Source organism: Camellia sinensis, chromosome 11, assembly GCF_055761805.1.
Source record: "Camellia sinensis isolate YWXY chromosome 11, ASM5576180v1, whole genome shotgun sequence".
In the NCBI taxonomy this organism is placed as follows: Eukaryota; Viridiplantae; Streptophyta; class Magnoliopsida; order Ericales; family Theaceae; genus Camellia; species Camellia sinensis.
The window spans coordinates 12041201-12060221 of NC_138971.1; the positions used below are offsets into that span (position 1 = coordinate 12041201).

General features: G+C 35.0%; 1 protein-coding gene across 2 annotated transcripts; it reads left to right on the plus strand.

Moving 5' to 3' along the window:
- Positions 1 to 1153: 1153 nt before the first annotated feature.
- LOC114317454 (RING/U-box superfamily protein) lies at positions 1154 to 17091 on the plus strand. 2 transcript variants are annotated; one of them, XM_028264178.2, is made up of 12 exons: positions 1154 to 1939; positions 4232 to 4348; positions 4454 to 4646; positions 4854 to 5020; positions 5145 to 5319; positions 10031 to 10092; positions 13432 to 13513; positions 14494 to 14551; positions 14708 to 14832; positions 15675 to 15758; positions 15829 to 15899; positions 16550 to 17091. In XM_028264178.2, exons 1-12 carry the CDS (start codon positions 1470 to 1472, stop codon positions 16641 to 16643), a joined length of 1698 nt encoding a protein of 565 aa, XP_028119979.2. In that variant the 5' UTR covers positions 1154 to 1469; the 3' UTR covers positions 16644 to 17091. The 2 variants fall into 2 exon arrangements, with proteins under 2 accessions (XP_028119979.2, XP_028119977.2); XM_028264176.2 differs by having other exon boundaries at positions 1186 to 1939; positions 4220 to 4348.
- Positions 17092 to 19021: the final 1930 nt, after the last annotated feature.

The window sequence follows — 19021 nt, forward strand, 5'->3', positions numbered from 1 at the left end:
ACCCTCTGATGTTTGTGAATTTACATTGACCCCGTCATTGTAATTAGACGGAATTAACGTTGGTATCAAAAAGACATTGAATTCATGCACTGTCTCTTTTCTTACTTTGTTTTACTTCTATTTTTTTTTTCTTTTGCTTTACTTTTTTTTTCTTCAATGTAATTGCCCCTATTTTTCTATTGGAAGTTGTTATCTTTTATATAAAAAAGGGATTGTGAAATGAAACTATTAATCTCATGGGTGAGAATGTAATTTCTACAGGTGCTCAGCGGATATTTCGATTCGCTCAACCAACCGAACCGATCTGATCCGATCCGCCGCATTTTAGACGGATGTGTGATGACGAATGGATGATTGCGGATTGATTTTTTTCAATCTGCCTAGTTTTGGACGGATGACGATTTTGAGGTTCTTTTGGCCACAATTGAACCGCCAAATCACAAGCACCTTTAATAATTTAGATTTTGTGTTTTCAATTGAAAAGAGTTTAGATATTATGTTGTATTTTCAATTTGAAAATCCTTTTATCAAATGACAAGTGTTGATATTTGGTATTTTCGTGTAGAAAATATAAGATTTAATTTTGTCATTTATTTAAAAAATCCAAGTAAATAGTTTTTGAATAAAAAAAGTAATAAAATAATTTTGATAATGCATAGTTTTCTTATATGTATTTATTATTGGTGTTTGATAATTTACGTGATAATCTTTTGATTATGTTGATTGTTATCCAAAAAAAATGTTATTATGTCCAAAAAAATGTTATGATAATTTATGTTGAGTTGGATTGTTATCCAAAACAAATGTTAACAAGTTGTTGTATATTATGTCCAAAATTTGTAAAAAATTAAACCACCAAGCCGATTCGCATTCATTTACCAATCCATCAATTCGTTCAATCTACATCGGCCAATTTAACGGACAGATACGGATTGATTTTTTTCTAATCTGCCAATCCAACGGACAGATGACAGATTAGAAATTCCCTAATTGTAACTGAACCACAAGTACCATTAATAATTTCTATAACATTAGGAGATGAGATATAATCAGATTAAATCTCCAGAGTATCAGTGTAATTTATCCTTTCTTTTATTATAAATATCAAATCTTTTTATTATTATTTAAATTTACCCAAAAAAAAAAAAAAAACAGGAAAAGTGAGAGCTCTCCCAAAACATACTCGGGTGGGTGAGCTTGAGCTCTAGCCTCGCCCTGTAAAAATTCCCAAACATACAAAAAATAATAATAATAATAATAAAATATATATATATATATATATATCAACAACATGAAAAACATTATTAAAATCCAATTCTCACAGCACACTAGTTTTTCTCGAGAAACAGACAGTGTTTGAGAATTCAGGACACTCATACCAAACAATCTCTCATTTCCTAATTTCCCTCAAAACCCTAATCAAAATTCACATTCATCTTTCACTTTTGGTAGTATCAGAATGATCGTTGATGCTACCACTCACCGTGACGATGCAGACCTCTGCAATGCCCGCCACCGCACCACCACCACCTCCCCCCACTTCTCTCATCACTAGACCCCCTCCACCACCGCCACCACCTTCCTCCGCCACCGCCACTCCTTCGCCGCTCTCTCTCGGTCCTGTTCCGCCACCGTCAGCGGCGGTGGCCATTGATCACCATGCGAATCCCTCCTGCGAGCCTGTGGCGGCGCCGCCGCTGGCTAGAGTTAGGCTTGCTGATATGGTGGCATATGATGGGACGCTTACTCGGACCTATGTGAAGGCGGTGGAGGCGTTGTCTGGGTCGTTGATGAGGCATAACGCGGCGATTATTGAGCTGGGAAGTGAAGATGCTGCTTTGATGAGATGTGGGTTGGAGGCTGCTAGGTTGTATTTTAGGACTAGGGCTCAGAATTCTGGAAAGGGTAGTCGAGGTGTCTACATTTACAGGGCTGGAAGGTATAATTTTATTTTCACTCGCTTCTTGTTCTGTTTTTATCCATCTTTGAACTTTTAGCATCTCCAATCCAATCATTTCATCAAACTTGTAAGAGCATCTCCAATGTTGAATAAAAAATGTCATCAAATTTGAGTAAAAATTTGATTTGATACTGTTCACTCCAATGTTAAATTAGAATTTTTGTCAGATTTTTTACATCCCCGTTGTCCAGGATGACGTCGGCCTTGGAGGTCATCTGGACATGAACAAAAAAATTTGATGAAATTTGCTCGTGGGTGGGATGTCCGGCCCAACGGTGACAATTTAAATTTGAAGACAGATGAAAGGATCCTTCATTTGATGAAATTGTTGATTTTTCCCTTATTTGATATGGGTTTGATGACAAGGTTGGAGCAGAAAAAATGAGCCTCTTTCATGAAATTTAAATTCGATGAAAAGTCTGAGTAAGGGTTGGGGATACTCTAACAAATCAAGGGTGGGGCAAAATTTTCACCAAATTTTCAATAGTTATATTTTTACTCAAATTTGATGAAATTTTCAAAAGAGTGGTTGGAGATGATTTTCTTTCATAAAAAATGGTTAAAACAAGGTTTTATAGGGATAAGTTTGGATTTTTTCAAAATATTTGATAAAAACGAAGAGTAAGTAAAATCATCTCCAACCCTTCATCAATTTTTTCATCTAATTTGATTCCAAATTTGAGTAAAAATTTTAATTTGATATGAACTACTCCAATCCTTTCATCAAATTTTCATCAAAATCTTTTTGAAAATTCTCCTCTCATCCCAAATTTTCCTTTTCATCAAATTTGTTGAAAAAATCTCTATCTCCAATGCTTTATCTTTTTAAATTTTCATCATATTCACATTGGATGAAGGATTTGATGAATTCTCAATTTCATGAAAAAAAATTACTCTCCCTTTGATTAGACGAACATTTGATGAAAGGATTTGAGGTGAATTTTGAGCACTTTTTCATCAAATTTAAATTTGATGAAAGAAAAGGTGAAGGATTGGACATGCTCTTATATTTTTACTCAAATTCGATGAAATTTTGAAAAGAGTAAGGGTTGGAGATGATTTCTTTCATAAAAAAATGGTTAAAACAGGTTTTTAAGGATAAGTTTGTATTTTTTCAAAAATATTTGATAAAAAGAGAGAGTAAGGATTGGAGTGCACCACACCAGATAAGGATTAGTGGTGCTCTAAATTGTTTTGTTGTTGAAACTTAGATAAAGGGTCACGTGCTGTTGGTAATGGAATTGTGTGTTTTTTTTCACAAATTAGAGTACCGCTGGCTGTGGGCTTGACATTGTGTCCTTGGTTATTGATTAGAGTCTTGGTCTTGCATAGCATTTTTTTTTTGTACGTATTATAGAGAAGTGCCAGAAGGGGCGCAACTTTGTACATGCAGAGGATAAAAAGGCTCATCAAAACTTGAATGAGCTAGCTTTTTGCTTTTGTTGCTTTTATGGTATTTTTCAGCCTTCCTGAGCCTTGAGTTGATTTAGAGTTCACCTTCCTTTTTTTTTTAAATGTTTTGATTTTGTATGTGGGTGGTGTGCCCCATTGGTGCTCCTCATTTAATTTAAATCTCGCTTATAAAAAAAAATCAAAACCTCTATAAGGAAAGTGAAGGTAGAACATAGAAGGCCTTGCTTGGATGGTTGGATTTATGGGAGGAGAGGGGCAGGTTGGAAGGAACGTTCTTAGAGGAAGTAGTGGAAGTTTTGAAGAGTCGTAATGGAGATAAGGCTCTTCATCTGGATGTGATGACTAAGGCTTTCTTCAATTAGGTAGGGTTTTTCGAGGATGCACATCATCGTTATGTTGTGTTATTTCCATAAGCATGGGACTTTTTAGAAGAGCTTGGTTGCCTCCTTCATTGTTCTAGTTCCAAAAATGTGGTGGTGCATTTTGGAGCTTAAAAAAAAAAACTTAGGTGTGTTGGACTTAAAAGGATCTCATGCCTATCAGTCTTGTGGGTTTTTTTTATACAAACTAGTGGTGAAAGTTCTTGCAAATCAGTTGAGTTTGGTGGTGAGGAAAGTTGTTTAGAGCTACAAAATTCTTAGTGGAGACCTAGGGTAATTTATAAGCTAGACAAAGAGAGAAGACGTATGGTCATGTCAATTGTGATTTCTTATTATATATGTTGGAGAGTTTGAGTTTTGGTGAGATGTGGAGATCTTGGATTTTGTTTTGCGTACCCTTTCCCCTTTTCTGATATAGTTTGCGGTTCTTGTTAGACTTGTTATATGTGAATGTAGTGTTTATTAGCTCTTGTGACAGGGCTTTGGAAGATTGGGATTCTTCACCCCCATGCATGGCTGATATTTTTAGATGCATGGGAAAGACTGCTCGTGCTGCTGTGTCTGTAATAGCGAGGCATCTTCGTTTGCGAAGCGAGTAAGGATGGTTTTGGTGGCCCTTTTGCACTCACGTGGCATGTTTTGGTTCTTACTGTTATTTTGACATTTCGTTTTTGCTTCTTATGAAATGCATATGATGCAGTGTTTTTAACCATTTACTTGATGATAATCCATTGGCTGCTAATGAGGCATCCTCATCAGTGCTGGTTGCAACTTACTCTACTCTGTCCTGGCTAAGTAGCAAAGGTTCTGTAGGGGGAGGCAAGCCACAACAAAATGCAGAAGTTGAAAAGGGATTGTTGACATTGATTTCCTCTGACAGTCCTGGTCTTCAGGTGTCTTTTCTACTACAATTCTGTGTATATAGTGCATTTTTATTTTGTTAAGGAATAACTCGATATTATTATACATGGAGTACTTTGTTTATAAGAAGTTTTATGTCAAATATTGAGTTATACCTACAAAGAAAAATAGTTTCTGGATTTGGATGTTCTGAATATTGTGATCCTTAAATCATATTTTACAGTTGTTTTCTTCCATAGGTTTGTGATCCCAATAATCGTTGGTACCTAGCAGATGGTGGATCAGCCCCTGGGGATCTGTTGCTTCTCACAGGCAGGGCTCTCAGTCATGCCACTGCTGGCCTTCGCCCTGCAGCGTCCTATAGAGCTGCTCCTGATTGTTCTTCTGGCACAGCTATTGGTGGAAGGTTTAATTACCGTTTTCGTGTTTATGATAGTTATTTTGATTGACTTGAATGCTTCAGTAGTTGCAATTGCATTTTTGTACAAGGCTTCTTTCATTACTTATTAAAGCTTATTTTGTGGTTGTAGGACATCTTTGGCATTCAGGTTAATGCCACAGGGCAATGCTATACTGGATTGTTCTCCTATTGCTGCAGCTGGTCATGTCATTCCTCAGAGCTATGTACCAATCTCTGTTAGTCAGTTTATGGATGATCTTTCTGCTGAGGAAGATATCCCGTGCAACCATTCTGAAAATATTTATGTAAGTTTTAAGTGTTATTAAAGGCGCGCCTAGGCGTGCACCTAGGCCCAAGTCCCATCCAGGCCCAAGATTTGCGCCTTGTAGTGTTCCAGGCTAGGCGACTTCGATAAGGCTCGCCTAGGCGTGCGCCTAGGCCCAAGTCCCGTCCAAGCCCAAGGATTGTGCCTTGTAGTGTTCCAGGCCAGGCAACTTCGATAGCACCTAACTGGCCCAAGGCTTGCATCTTGAGTGCTTTTTTTTTTTTTTATTGTTGCTTTAATTGGTTTTGTTTAAACATCTGACCATTGATTTAATATAGTGTAGTTACAAAAGATCTCTACTCTTATTACATATGCCAATACATTGGGCATTCAACCCCATATCAATGATAGAAGAAAAATTAGTCCTAATTCCTAATCTCTAAAAAATACTAAATGTTTAACATTTCATTTTGTTTATGTTGAACCCTAAATTATTTACTTATATTAAATTATATATTTTTTTCCGTACAAGGTCCACCTCACTTCAGTGAAGCCTGCGCCTCGCCTTGCGCCTTGAGCCTTGAGCCTAGGCCCCAGGAGACCTTGGCGCCTTGGTGCGCCTATCGCCTTTGATAACACTAAAGAAAATCTACTTGTAACAAAAAGCAAAAAATCAATAAAACAAAATTAAAAATGTCAAACTGAGTGCAAGTGGTATTATCTTATAATTCCTCCTTTAGTCTTCTTGGTTATTGGAAGGTGTGAAAATCTGAGATGTTTTAGATTAGTCATTGCGCATTTGTTTGTGAATAGTAATTCGCATCTGATGATAAAATCTACGTTTCAGAATAATAGAGGGGAGAGCATTGACAAAATAAAAGAACTTAAAGTTTGGAAACTGAATTACGCTCTCAGAGAGGTAGGGATGAATAGAAGGCATTCATGACCTCTGTAGCCAAACAATTAAGTAGCATTATGAAAAAGCTTTATGCTTGTTTTGTGTTCAAGCATCGTAATCAATCATTGTGTAATTTTTAAGAATTGTACTAGGACTTTAGTGGAACAGGATCTACACTTCTGTTGGTTAATGACCAACTTAGGTGGTAGATCTTGCTGGCTTGTATGTTAGGGATATTTGGGAAGTTAACAAGCATAATATATGAATACATCTCTTGGTGCGCATCATATTTGCTTTATTTCTTGAAACAAGTTGCAGTTCTCTTGAAAATTATGGTGCTTTTAAATTATCTTATTTATTTATTTATATTTTTAAAGTTTAAATCTAGTTTTACTGTCAAGGAAACAAAGTTTTTTTTTTTTTTTGATAAATAAATAAATAATATTATTAAGAAAGCATCAAGATGATGCGATGAATACAAAACGGAATCCCCAACGAGGGAAAACCAGAAAAGAGCACTAACCAATCACCTCATCTAAAAATTTTAAAAGAACAAACATATTCGGATCAACCTTCCTCTCCAACCAACTATACATAATTACGAGAAGACGATTTTCTAACCAAAGGATACCATGATACACCTCTAGAAAGGTTCGTCTATTCCGCTCTAACCAAACAAGCCACATCAAACATAATGGCGCCAACAACCACACCCACCGACGTTGATGCCCAATCCGAGCACCCCTCCAAGCCCAAAGTATATACAATACCCCTTTTGGTTAAACCCAAGCAATCCCAAAGAGCGAACAAATAAAACCCCACAACCGCGAAGCCACGGAACAATGAAGAAACAGATGATTCACTGACTTCGCATCAGCACAACACATACAACACCAATTTACTAAAACATGTTCACGCCGCGCCAAGTTATCCAATGTGCGATTCTGCCCCAAAGTTGCCGTCCACATGAAGAAAGCCACCTTAGATGGAACACCCGGCACCCAAACACTCTTCTAAGGAAAAACCCTACAACAATTCCCCACCAAGCCCCAATATAATGATGAAAGTGAGTCCCACTCCAGTGATCCCCAACCCATATAAGAATCCCCATAGCTCCACCAATTGAGCAACCTCCCAATCTTGCGCCTACCGCATCAAGTATGAAATGATAGTGAACTTGCAGAAAGTTGCAGTCACTTTTAGTGGGAATACAAAGAGAGCCCTAGATTACTTTTCTCCCAATCAACAAAATCCTATGACAAGTGGTTAACCCAGAAAAGGGTTATCTCATATCTTGAACATTCAATTTGAAACCTGATGTTGTTCTCTGTTTAAAGTTAGCCTTTTTTGAACATGCCCGTGATCCATGTATCTATATTCACCTAGGTTGTGTTTGGATTTATGGGTTTGAAATGAAAGGATTTGACACTATTCATTCAAGGAGAATAACTCAAATTTAGATTTGACAGTTGATATGGAATTTAAGATTGAGTTTGCAAGCTTCCTCATGATAGATTTGAAATATCAATGTAGAAGTAGTTATTTGAAATCCTTCATATAAGAAGGGTTCTAGATCTACAAGAATCCTAATAAGATATTTGTTTACTAAAAATCATTGGGCATAATTAATCATTTCGGTATATACCTCTATTAGAACAACCTAGCTAGTATGAGATGACAACCTATGAAAGTATGAAAACACAATTTTTATGGTATTTAAGCATGTGTTTTAAAAAAAAACTGTAATCTAGAAACAAAAACACTTTTGACAACTGTTTTCACTTCCAAAAACACAAACAGTTAAAAAAATTTACAGAATTTAAGGAAATAAACAAATTGTGGCTATGTTTGACTTGATTTTCTGAAACTATTTTCTGAATTTTTTTTTTGAAAAAATCGAAACTAGTTTGACAAAAATAAATATTAAAAATATATTTTAAAATTTTAAAGAAATTATTTATGCCCTCGAAAAAGATGAAACTATTCAAAAATGATTAATGCTTTTGATTTTTTTGAATTTTTTTTTTTACGAAACTAATTTTTAGTTTTTTCAAAAAGATTTATGAAAACAGATTCTGCAAACCAAACCAAACATGGCCTGTGTTTTCCTGTAGCCTGGCTTAGTAGTTCAGATTAAGTATGTAAACGGTCTTTGATGTGCTTTTGTAAAAAGTTGTTGGTGGATTTAGGCTAGTAATTCTTTTGTTGAATTTGTGGCACCAGAGTGTTTTCATTGCAGATTCATGGGCTTTTCTGATACAGTTTTATGGACTGGCTTCACTTGAGATCTTTCATTGTTTGGTTATATTTAAGTTTTCCAGGTCTCGTTTTGTTTCATGCATTGTAAGAGTTAGCATGGCTTTTATACAGTCAAATCATGAAGTCATAGTGTTTAGCAAACAACATTAGTAAGAAGCATGAATACTTCTATGAATGTGTCTTGCCTGTGTCTTACACCCCATAGACATTTGTAAACATGTTTGTTATCACTTGGATGCTCTGTAGACACATCTCAAACACTTCCAAACACAGCCCAAAGTGTCGCAACATTGTTTTTTATTTAACATTATGCACTTGTCAACCACAAATCAACCACGCAAAGGATGGTTTTGAATATATGACAGAAACATAAAGTTGTAATACACATAATTTAGTATTAAAAAGAACTCGTCAAGCTTCATTTTCTACATCATAAAATTCTAATGTAGTGTTTGGTTCTGAAATCAAATGGTCATTCTGTCGGGATACCCATTCCCATGTTTGGTTCAATAAAAAGGAAAGAATATGTACATTAAATGAAATTATGATTCACCAATTTAGGAGAATGACCATTTCATTCCGTTAGGAGGCCAAAGAATAGCCATTTCATTCATTCCCAAAATAATTCCAACAAATCAAATACTACGGCCTTGTTTGGTTCGCTTTTGAGAAACAAATTTTGGAGAAATTTTTTTAAAATTTTGTTTGGTTTAGTGATTTTGGAAAAAAAATTCCAAAATCACTTTCTATCTCTTACACATCAATCAATCACTTTTTCTCTCTCCTCTCTCCTTTTCAATCACTTTTTCTCTCACACACATCTACTCAACTACAACAAAATATCAAATCATCCCAAACTCCGACACTCCAAAACTATTTCCAAAATATACAACCAAACAAACCAAAAAAATTTCTAAACTCTCTCCCCAAGATTTTTTTTGAAAATGTATCTCCCAAAACCAAACCAAACCAAACCAAACACATCCTACCTTTTTGCTCCATGTTACCTGGCTACATTGTCATTTAGCAAAATGGAATTTTGTCATTTTGCATTAAAAACGTAAATTTTTTATATTTATCTCCTATTTTTATATCCACAGAAGTAGACTCACCTAAACTAAAGTATATGCTAGCAGTTCCTTGATATTTTACCTAGCTTTCTGTTTATTTGTAACTAATAGATTAGGAGATTTTGATTATGATAAGCTCTTTGAAGAGGTTATTCTAAATAAGGTTGAATCTACTTTTTGGTGACCTTCCATTCACTTATAATTGTTGTGTTCACAAAAAGGAATTTTCATTTAGAAAATTGTGGTGGCTATTCTTGTGTCTCTCAAATTTATTGTGTAGAGATGTACAAAACTACTATCATCACGCAATTTCAGTATAATGATAATACTTCTCTAATTTTTTTTTTTTTTGAAAAGAAAATATTCCCATGGTAATCTGTTAACGATCTCTCTATAACTCCTCTCTCTCTCTCTACAAAGTTTTTGACTGGTATTTTATGTCTTGTTTTATCCCATGCTTAACGTGGTGGGACCAAGGTCTTATTTTCACTTGTATAACAGTTCTTGTGGATTTTGGATCACAGGTAGCTCGAAACAATTTGAATAGGGAACTGTCTTTGAGAAGCGTTCTCTCAGATCCTTTATCGTGAGTTAAAATTTATTTTTTCGTTGCTTTTGTTATGCTTCTTCTTTTTTTTGGTTAATGGAATAATTCTACCTGGAACAATATTCCAGAATTTTGGGAATCTCATGTCATGAAAATAAAATTTTGGCTCCTTGCCCTTATACATCCATGTCTTTATATATATATATATATTAAAATAAGGGCAGTCATGTTTTTAAAAGTGAGTTAATTCATACAGCTTATGAGTCAGTTTGACTTTTGCACAAGTTAAACTGGATTTGGTTTTGGTCGACAATATTCAAAGCACAATTTTGGTTTAGACGTGATCCTGATATTTATAAAGCTGTTTTATTCTCATCGAGTTAGGCACTATGGATTCTTCGTCCAAGTAACTTACGGGTCAATATAGCCCTTAAAGGGGATGATATGCGTGTGACTGACAGGTGGGTGCTTAGATATTAATTTAATAAGACGATAAACAGAGAACAATTTTCTAAGTAAAAATTCTGTTCGAGACTCCTAAAATCCCTTTGATTATCTTAGGTTGACTTTAAAAGGATTTAAAGTATCAGAAGAAAAAACCTATGAAGTTTGGTCTCTTGTTTAGGCTAATCAACGCATAATTTGACTGCTTACTCCAGTATTAGAATATACTTTATTAAAAGTATCCACTATCCAATAAGAGAAGTTCTATGTTGTAGACAGTGTATTGGTTTCTTTCAGATTGGAGTGCAGAAATGTATCAATTTTATCCCAGCAGTACATTACCATCCTAGGAACCCAAAAGATTGTTTCTAGTCCTACTCTTCACCACCATCTTAACAAATAATGAGATAGCAACAGTGCGTCGAAATTGTTGATATTTATTATATGATTCTGGGATCATCTTCCTACTAGTACGAAATTGCATGGTGACTGTTTCACTAAGCAAGTGCTTCTACCAATTTTTTTTTTTTTTTTTTACTTCAATGAAACAATCACCCCTGCAATGTTGTGGAGCATTGCTAATTATTTATTTATATATATAAATGTTATATGAGAACACAATAATTTTAACTTAATCTATTTGTACACTTCTTATGTTAGTGAGAACAAACAATCATGTTTTAGGCTCCGATCCTTTCTTTCATGTTACATGGAATGGACCTTTCATTGAATTTCTGAGATAGGGGTTGTGGCTTAAATATGAGCTGAGGCAGTAGACTATTTTGGTAAGGTAACATAGCAGGATGTGTATCTGAACATGCATGATTTGGACATTTGGGCATATGTTTGATTTATGTGTGAGTCTCTGTATCTTGCATAGTTATCGGCAGCATAAAAAAACTTGTGTGAATTCAATCTGTCATCTCAGCACAGAGTTGTAAACACATTTAATTTATGTAGTTTTAACTACTCTCTGTGAATCTATATTGAAGCACCAGGGAAACTTTTGGTTCCCTTTGTTTGAATGAATGCCGCCTATTTTAGTGTACATTCATTACAAATTAGACCAAGCCTAACCAGTCACAACGTGCTAAATTATTTTTTAAAAAATATTTATTGAGGAGTTTAATAGTGTGTGAAAATATCATTATACCCCCACTTCACAAAAATAACAAAGCTACTTTTTATATATTGAGGACTTGTGTAAATTCATAAATTTAATCCCAACCAACTAACACCACATCTACTACACAAACAAACACAATTTATCTTACATCTTCAACCTAATACCACCATGCTAGTAATCCCTTCTCTCAATCCCACCATACTAATAATTCCATCCATCCATCCAACCTAGTCCAGCAAACAAACAGGGTTAGCCCTTGATGGGGGGCTTCCTGCATTCATTTGCTGGGCGCATTATCATAGAGTTACATACTGTCGCACTGGAGTTACTAGTGGGAATGGAAGGTTTTCTTTCAGCCTACTCATTTTGGCCAAATGCATGTACCAGATTCCAGAAGAATATAGAATCACATGATGCAGCACAGTTGACATATAAAAAGCATCTCTTTCTCCCCTTCTCCTTCCCCTTTTGCGAAAAACACACTTCCTATTCTTGGGTTACTTCGGATCTAAGTCACCTAATTCTTGCATCGATCCCAGCGCTTCTGTTCTGAAGTTCACGAATTTGCCCCGAAATCGTGGCAAATTCTCAAATTATCCCCAGCCAATTCACGAATTGATTAATTACTGGGGCAAATTTGTCATTTAAAGTTGATTTTAGGCTTTTGTGTATTTATTATAGTGGACCTGATTTTGTTTTTGAAATAATTGGTGGGGGCAAATTCAATATTTAACATAAGTTTTAGGCTTTCGTGTAAATGAATATGTAGTTTGCAAAGTTGTTTAAAAACCAATGGTTCCGAAGTGTTGAAAAAGAGGCCTATTCAATCATAAATAGGTTTATGGAATACTTGGCCATCCCAGCTACAACTATTTTTGTTTCTTACAAAGTTTAATTTTATTCTTTTGAAAGTTAACTAATCAGAATATTATTTGTAATACATAATCTTATATTATTTAACATATTAAAAATAAGATAAAATAAATTTATTAATGAACAAAATAATAAAATAAATCAATATATAATCATATATAGACACTTTGGAGGTGCTCTCGCTCTCAAGATATTTTTAAAAAATGATGCTCTAGCTTCTACTCTCGCTCCCACACCCTCTCCAGGAATCAGTTAATTAGCTTTGGACAGTGACAGACAGAACAACCCCGACTTCCCCTGTAAACCCTTCCTAATGTAGCCCTAACCAACCCCAAACCCTTCCCTTGCCTCTGAGCCTTCATTTTAATCATTGGAACCCTAAATTAGCTGTTGTTCGGATCTTCCAGCAATACTGCCACTATACACTTTCTAAATTGAGCTGATTATTTCCTTTTTGAGATAGAAAACTTAAAACCTTTCCTCTACCGTATAAACCCCTGACTTGCTGACTTTTGCAAACCTAGCCTCCCATGAAACCAATTATAGAGAACCCTAGTCCTAGTCTTCTGAAGTTGTCTTAACTTATGACTACTCATATTGTGTCTAATTTTGGTTCTATTAGGATATGAAGAATAGAATTTATATTTCTATACTAACTTCTGTGGCATCTATCTGAGAAGCAGCTTTTGAATTGGATTTGCACATGCCTTAGTTTATGAAAAATTGCATTTCCTGAGGAATATATCTTTGGATTGAGGAAAATTGTTTCTTATACTATTTTGAGAATTGATTGCAAAGCAATTGTAAAAAATTTACCAATCATTTATTATCTATTAAATTATTTCTCTGCATGACAACAAATTCATTTGGTGTCACTTTATAATACGAACTTAATTATTTTTCCTCTTTTTTTATTTGTTTTCTTCATTCCTCAGTGGTGCATTCCTTGAAGATGCTACGGTTGTATCATGTGGACATTCATTTGGTGGTCAACTGCTGAGGAAGGTCTTAGAGACCGTAAGTATCAGTCTCTAAGCAATTTATTTTGATAGTTGCACATGTTATTTGCTCTGAATGTTGCTTTTTGTTGTTAATGGTCGTAGTTTTATTTTTAAGGGTTTAATGACTTCAAAATATGTACAAATTGGCCTTCATAGAATTAACAGAAAGATCTACTCAAACTCTATTGCGATCCTACGAGGCTATATTAATGCTTCCCCATTTTTACTTTTGGTATATTTCGCCATATTTGCTACAATATATGTATCATGCAAGTTTGGATTGTGAACACAATTTGTAAAATCTCACAATGTATCCATTGATATATAGAATATTGATGATTTGTATTGCAATATATACATATGTTTTTAAAATTACAAAGTATCAAGGATCTATAGAAAAAATAAAAATTCCACGAAAGGTTTCCATTTGTCTCCACCCATCTTTCCAATAACCGCAACATATTTAATATTCAGATATGTTTCCTTAAACTGTTTCCTGAAATCATCCATGAAGATAAAAAGAAGGCATTGAAATGCAAAGAAAATGGAATGAACAAGACGACATTTTGGTCATTGTACCCATGTTAAAAACGATACTTTGCTCCTCACAGCAATGGGTATGTTGCATTTTGAAATCCGAGGGTGAAAATGTAAAATTGGGCCAAGCCACCACAAAAAAAAAAGTAACTTCGAAAGAAATTGGCTCTGTAACTATTAGCTGCATATTGTGTGTTGTCTGTTTTAATTCTTGAGAAATTTGATAAATAGAGCCCTTGTGTTATGTTGACAAATAAGAGATGTATTTGGCAATTGTTGGAAGAAATTGGCTCCTTAATTGTTAGATGAATATCTACCTTATGTCAATTATAATTATTGAGAAATTTGTTGAATAGATCCCCTTCATGTTGTGTTCACAAGTAGAGGTCTGTTTGATACTTGCGTGAAGAATGATCAGTTATCCAATGTAATGGAGCTTAATTATTTGTCTTCTCACAGTCAAGGTGTAACCTCTGCAGTGCAGAAATTGACAGCAGTTCTTTGATCCCTAACTATGGTACATTTCAGTTTTTCTTTTTAAATCCATTTTTTTTCCTCTTTGATTTCTAGCTTTCCCTAATCATCTCTTTCTCTTTCTCTCTTTCTTGGCTAGCTTCTTATCTGTCTTTTACATGCCATGTTCCAACCCACATTGTTTATTTTTTGTCCACAGCTCTGAGAGCTGCGGCTGCAGCTGTAAAGCATGAGGATGACAGGAGGCTTTTCCACAATGCAGCTCTGCGGAAACGCCGCAAAGAGATGGGTGACCAGATGCATATGGTGAAGAGACAAAACAGGGTACCTTCTTCATATAAATATCTGAAGTTTGTATTCTCTCATCCATTAGCAACTAGGAAAACACCTGCTCGAGCAGTCATAAATAAGGCCTGGTAGAATTAGAAATAATAAAAACAAATTTGAATAGTTGTACTCTAATCTTTCTCCTACAAAATGGCTGTTGGATTTTTTTAAAAACTAAAAATTAATCATTTACATCTGGGTCTAGGTTTTGGGGTGATGAGTAGTGAGCTAAATTTTGGGTTAAACCCAACAACTCCTAGTTACCTATGTGGGTGTTAAGCTTGAGCTGCATCTTGAGGCATTCAGCCTTAACAGAATGCTTTCAAGTTGCTGTTGGAGGTTTAGGACATGACCCTTTTAAACATTGTATGAATTAATTGAATCTTGAAAAGAAACACAAGCATTTGAAACAAATCATGTTTATTATATATATATATATATATGTTGGTGTCAAATTCATAATAATATAACCAAAAGGCAGATTTTTGTGGGATTGTGTATCTCGTGCAAATTTTTGGGTTATTTGGTTGAAGTGTAATACTAGGATTTTTTAGGATGAGTTGATTATTTATGGGAGAAGGTTGTCATTTGGCCTCTATGTGGGTCTCGGTATCTCCCAAGGGAGATACTACTGTTTTTTATTTCTAGAGATTAGAGGGCGGTGTGTTTGTAGCGAGTTTATTAATTTATCTTTTTTCATCTCTGGAGGACTCCCTGTTCTCCCATCCCTGTACTGTTTCTTATTTTTAATGTATATTCTCATTTTGTTGCCAAAAACAAAAACAAATTTATTATAAAAAGTAAAAAAAACTAGTTTTGACTAATTGAATTTTCTCCAGGAAAATGGGGATACTGCTGGCGATGACGTGCTGCAAAAGGGGGTGCAATATCCCTTTGCAGTGAATGAAAAAGTGGTAATCAAGGTGAGTTGTCTAACTATCCTACTTACAGCTAGTTAAAATGGAAGAAATGCTAAATAACTATTCCATGCAGGGAAATAGGAGAACACCAGATAAATTTGTTGGGAAGGAAGCAATAATCACATCGCAATGTCTCAATGGCTGGTGAGATGGTTCACTTCAACTCAAATTGTTGTATAACATCTTAAGATTCGGATTGTTTAACTTGTATCGGCTACATGAATTTTATTTTTATTTTTTTGGTTCACTTTCATCACTTTCTAGGTCCATATGGCTTGTACATTATGGGTATCATGTTTTTTTTCCCCCACTTCCACATTTTTTTGGCATCCTGATTGACATTCTACCCGTAACTTACATCAAATCTCCTTTTCCTGGTCCATTCATTCTACATATTGTTGAACAATTTTTATTATTGGTGGAATGACCATATTCTCATTTGTTTGTCCATTTATATCTGAGTTTGTATTTCCACATATCCACCTCAATGTCCTCGTTTTCGTTGTATGCTTGGTCCACACTTATTTTGTTCTTCATTGTCCAGCTTTCTTACAAGTTGCTCTTGCATTTGAGGACAAATACATTTTGGGGTGGATGACCCTTGACAAAAGAAATTACTAGACAAAAATTATAATGAAAGGGTTACACAGATTTGTAATGGCTGAAACCTTCTATTTACATCAATCTTCACTAGAATATTTTAATCCTTTATGATGTGCATAGAACCTTGTGTTTGTCCGTGTCTGTGCCATTAGGTCATTTTGTTTCTCATTTTGTTCTCATCTTTCTCACAGGTATTTGCTTAAGATTATTGGTAGTGGGGAGAGCGTTCGCTTGCAATACCGCTCTCTTAAGAAGATAGATACTCAGCTGCCAGGAGGCTGTTGATGAGAGAGGCGTTCAATGCAACAAATCGTGAAAACCGGATGATTATATAGAATTCCTTTTGGTTTTTCACTTTTGTCCGTAGGTTATACCTAGTGAACCTCACCTTTGTTCGTTTCTTGTTTGAAATGCGGCATGAGCTTCTTGTTTGTGTTTAAAATCTTTAGCAACTAAAGGGAGGAGTGGAGGTTGTTTGTTTGCACTCTCCTAGAGGAGGTTTTTAGATAGTTGTAAAGAAAAGAGAGAGAGAGAGAAGACTAACGGTTACATATCCACTTTTGTTTATGGTTTTGTTAAGCTATAAACCACATATATTGAGATAGGACAGAAGGAACCTTTGATTAAAGGGGAAAAAAAAGAAACTCTTCAAACAGTTACTAGATATTGAGGGCATTATTGGAAAATACAAAAAGCGCATAATCACACCAAATGAGGTGTATGCTTTATATAATACTAGCGGTGTTTGCACACGTGCTACTAGTTACAAATTTTGATCTGAATCTGAATCTGAATTTGATTAGTTATAAGAGACTTTGATCTGAACAATTACAAAAATAGGACAGTTGCATGGGGTATTATTTTGAAGAAATTAAAAAAATGCAACATCTATCCAGTGGCTTTTCGTTTATATAAGGTATAGATAATAGAGAACAAATGTGTAACAGATGGATGTGAATATAGGAAGGTTTGGGCCATGCAATATGTTGAGATCAAAGCTCATTTCGTCCTCCAATTTTCCGTCGATGTTTCGATTACATTTGTTCATGTTTTTTTGTTTGTGTGTCTTGGAAACTATTTTTGAGATATACCTCAGCTGGTTTTGTTGCTCTTCTACTCTATATGGATGATATGATCATCATTGGTTCTGACTCTTCTGCTATCTCTAAGGTCAAGCAACATCTCGAAATGAAGGATGTGGGTCTATTACGATATTTTCTTGGTATTGAGATTGCCTCTTCTCCAAAGGGCTATTTTTTGTCTCAAGCCAAGTATGCTAATGAGGTTATTCACCATACCAATCTTACTGATATTACGGTTTCTGATACACCTATTGAGCTTAATGTGAAGCTCAACTCTACTAATGGTGTCCCTCTCGATGATCCCACGGTCTATCGCAAGCTGATGGGTTGTTTAGTTTATTTAACTGTCACTCGCCTTGATCTTGCTTGTGTTGTTTAAGTGGTTAGTCAGTTCGTTTTTGCACCTCGCTTTACCCATTGGGTTGCTTTGGTTCGCATTCTTCGCTATCTCCATGGTACCATCTTTTAGGGCTTGCTGTTGTCGTCTACTTCCTCTTTAGACTTGGTGGCCTATGCTGATTCTGATTGGGCAAGTGATGGTACTGATTGCAAGTCAACCTCTGATTTCTGTATGTTTTTTGACGATTCCTTGATCTCTTGAAAAAGCAAGAAACAAACTATTCAGCATGCTTGGTTGCCGTTTTTTGAAAAAAAATTTGAAAAAATGATTTGAAAACTGTTTTTTGAAAAAAAATGCTTGTTTGGTTTTCAAAAAAATATATCATTACAATTTCAAATTTCCCTCTAAATTAATGATTGAAACAATTAAAAAAATACAAAAAAATCACATCAAAACATTCTCTTAGATTTTTTAAATATATATATATATATATATACATACCTATATGTACCTATATGTACCTATTCTACTAAAACCTACCTATCTCATTTTCAAAGCCTACCTATATGTACCTATTCTACTAAAGCCTACCTATCTCATTTATTTTTTTGAAAACATAACTCATTTTTTAGAATAACCAAACAAGTTGTATAAAATTTTCAAAAAACTATATTAGAAAAACCACAACCAAACACAGTGATTATTATTCGCTCTACTGTCGAAGCTAAGTACCGTGCTATGGCTCATGCTACTGCTGAATTTGTTTGGCTTCGTTGTCTTCGCTCTGATTTGGGTGTACCTCAGTCTTCTCCGACCTCCCTCTATTGTGACAACCGTAGTGCTATTCCGATTGCCCACAACACTGTCTTCCATGAACGGACGAAACATATTGAAATTGATTGTCACTTTGTACGACAGCATCTGCAGTCTGGCTCTATCTCGCTTCTTTTTGTCTCCTCGGCTTTGCAACTTGCGGACTTATTCACCAAGACTCAAACTACTGCTCGATTTCAGTTTCTTCGTAGCAAACTCTCAGTGTTTTCTGCTAAAACACCTTGAGTTTGAGCGAGGGTATGAGAATATATATTATATATATGGTATATTAGGAATTAGGCAATTCTCTTTTCTTTGTATTTCCTTTTTCTGTCGTAAATTAGGGCTATATAGCTAATGCACTCTTTGTAAACGTACACAATTGAATATACAGAAATCATTCAGAAATCGTACACTTATTTGTTACC

Excerpts from the sequence above, each read along its gene's own strand:
- LOC114317454 (XM_028264176.2), top strand. The coding sequence starts at position 1,470 with ATGCTACCACTCACCGTGACGATGCAGACCTCTGCAATGCCCGCCACC. Across the intron at positions 4,349-4,453 it reads CATCTTCGTTTGCGAAGCGA|TGTTTTTAACCATTTACTTG; the intron begins GTAAGGATGGTT and ends CATATGATGCAG. Across the intron at positions 5,021-5,144 it reads GGCACAGCTATTGGTGGAAG|GACATCTTTGGCATTCAGGT; the intron begins GTTTAATTACCG and ends TTGTGGTTGTAG.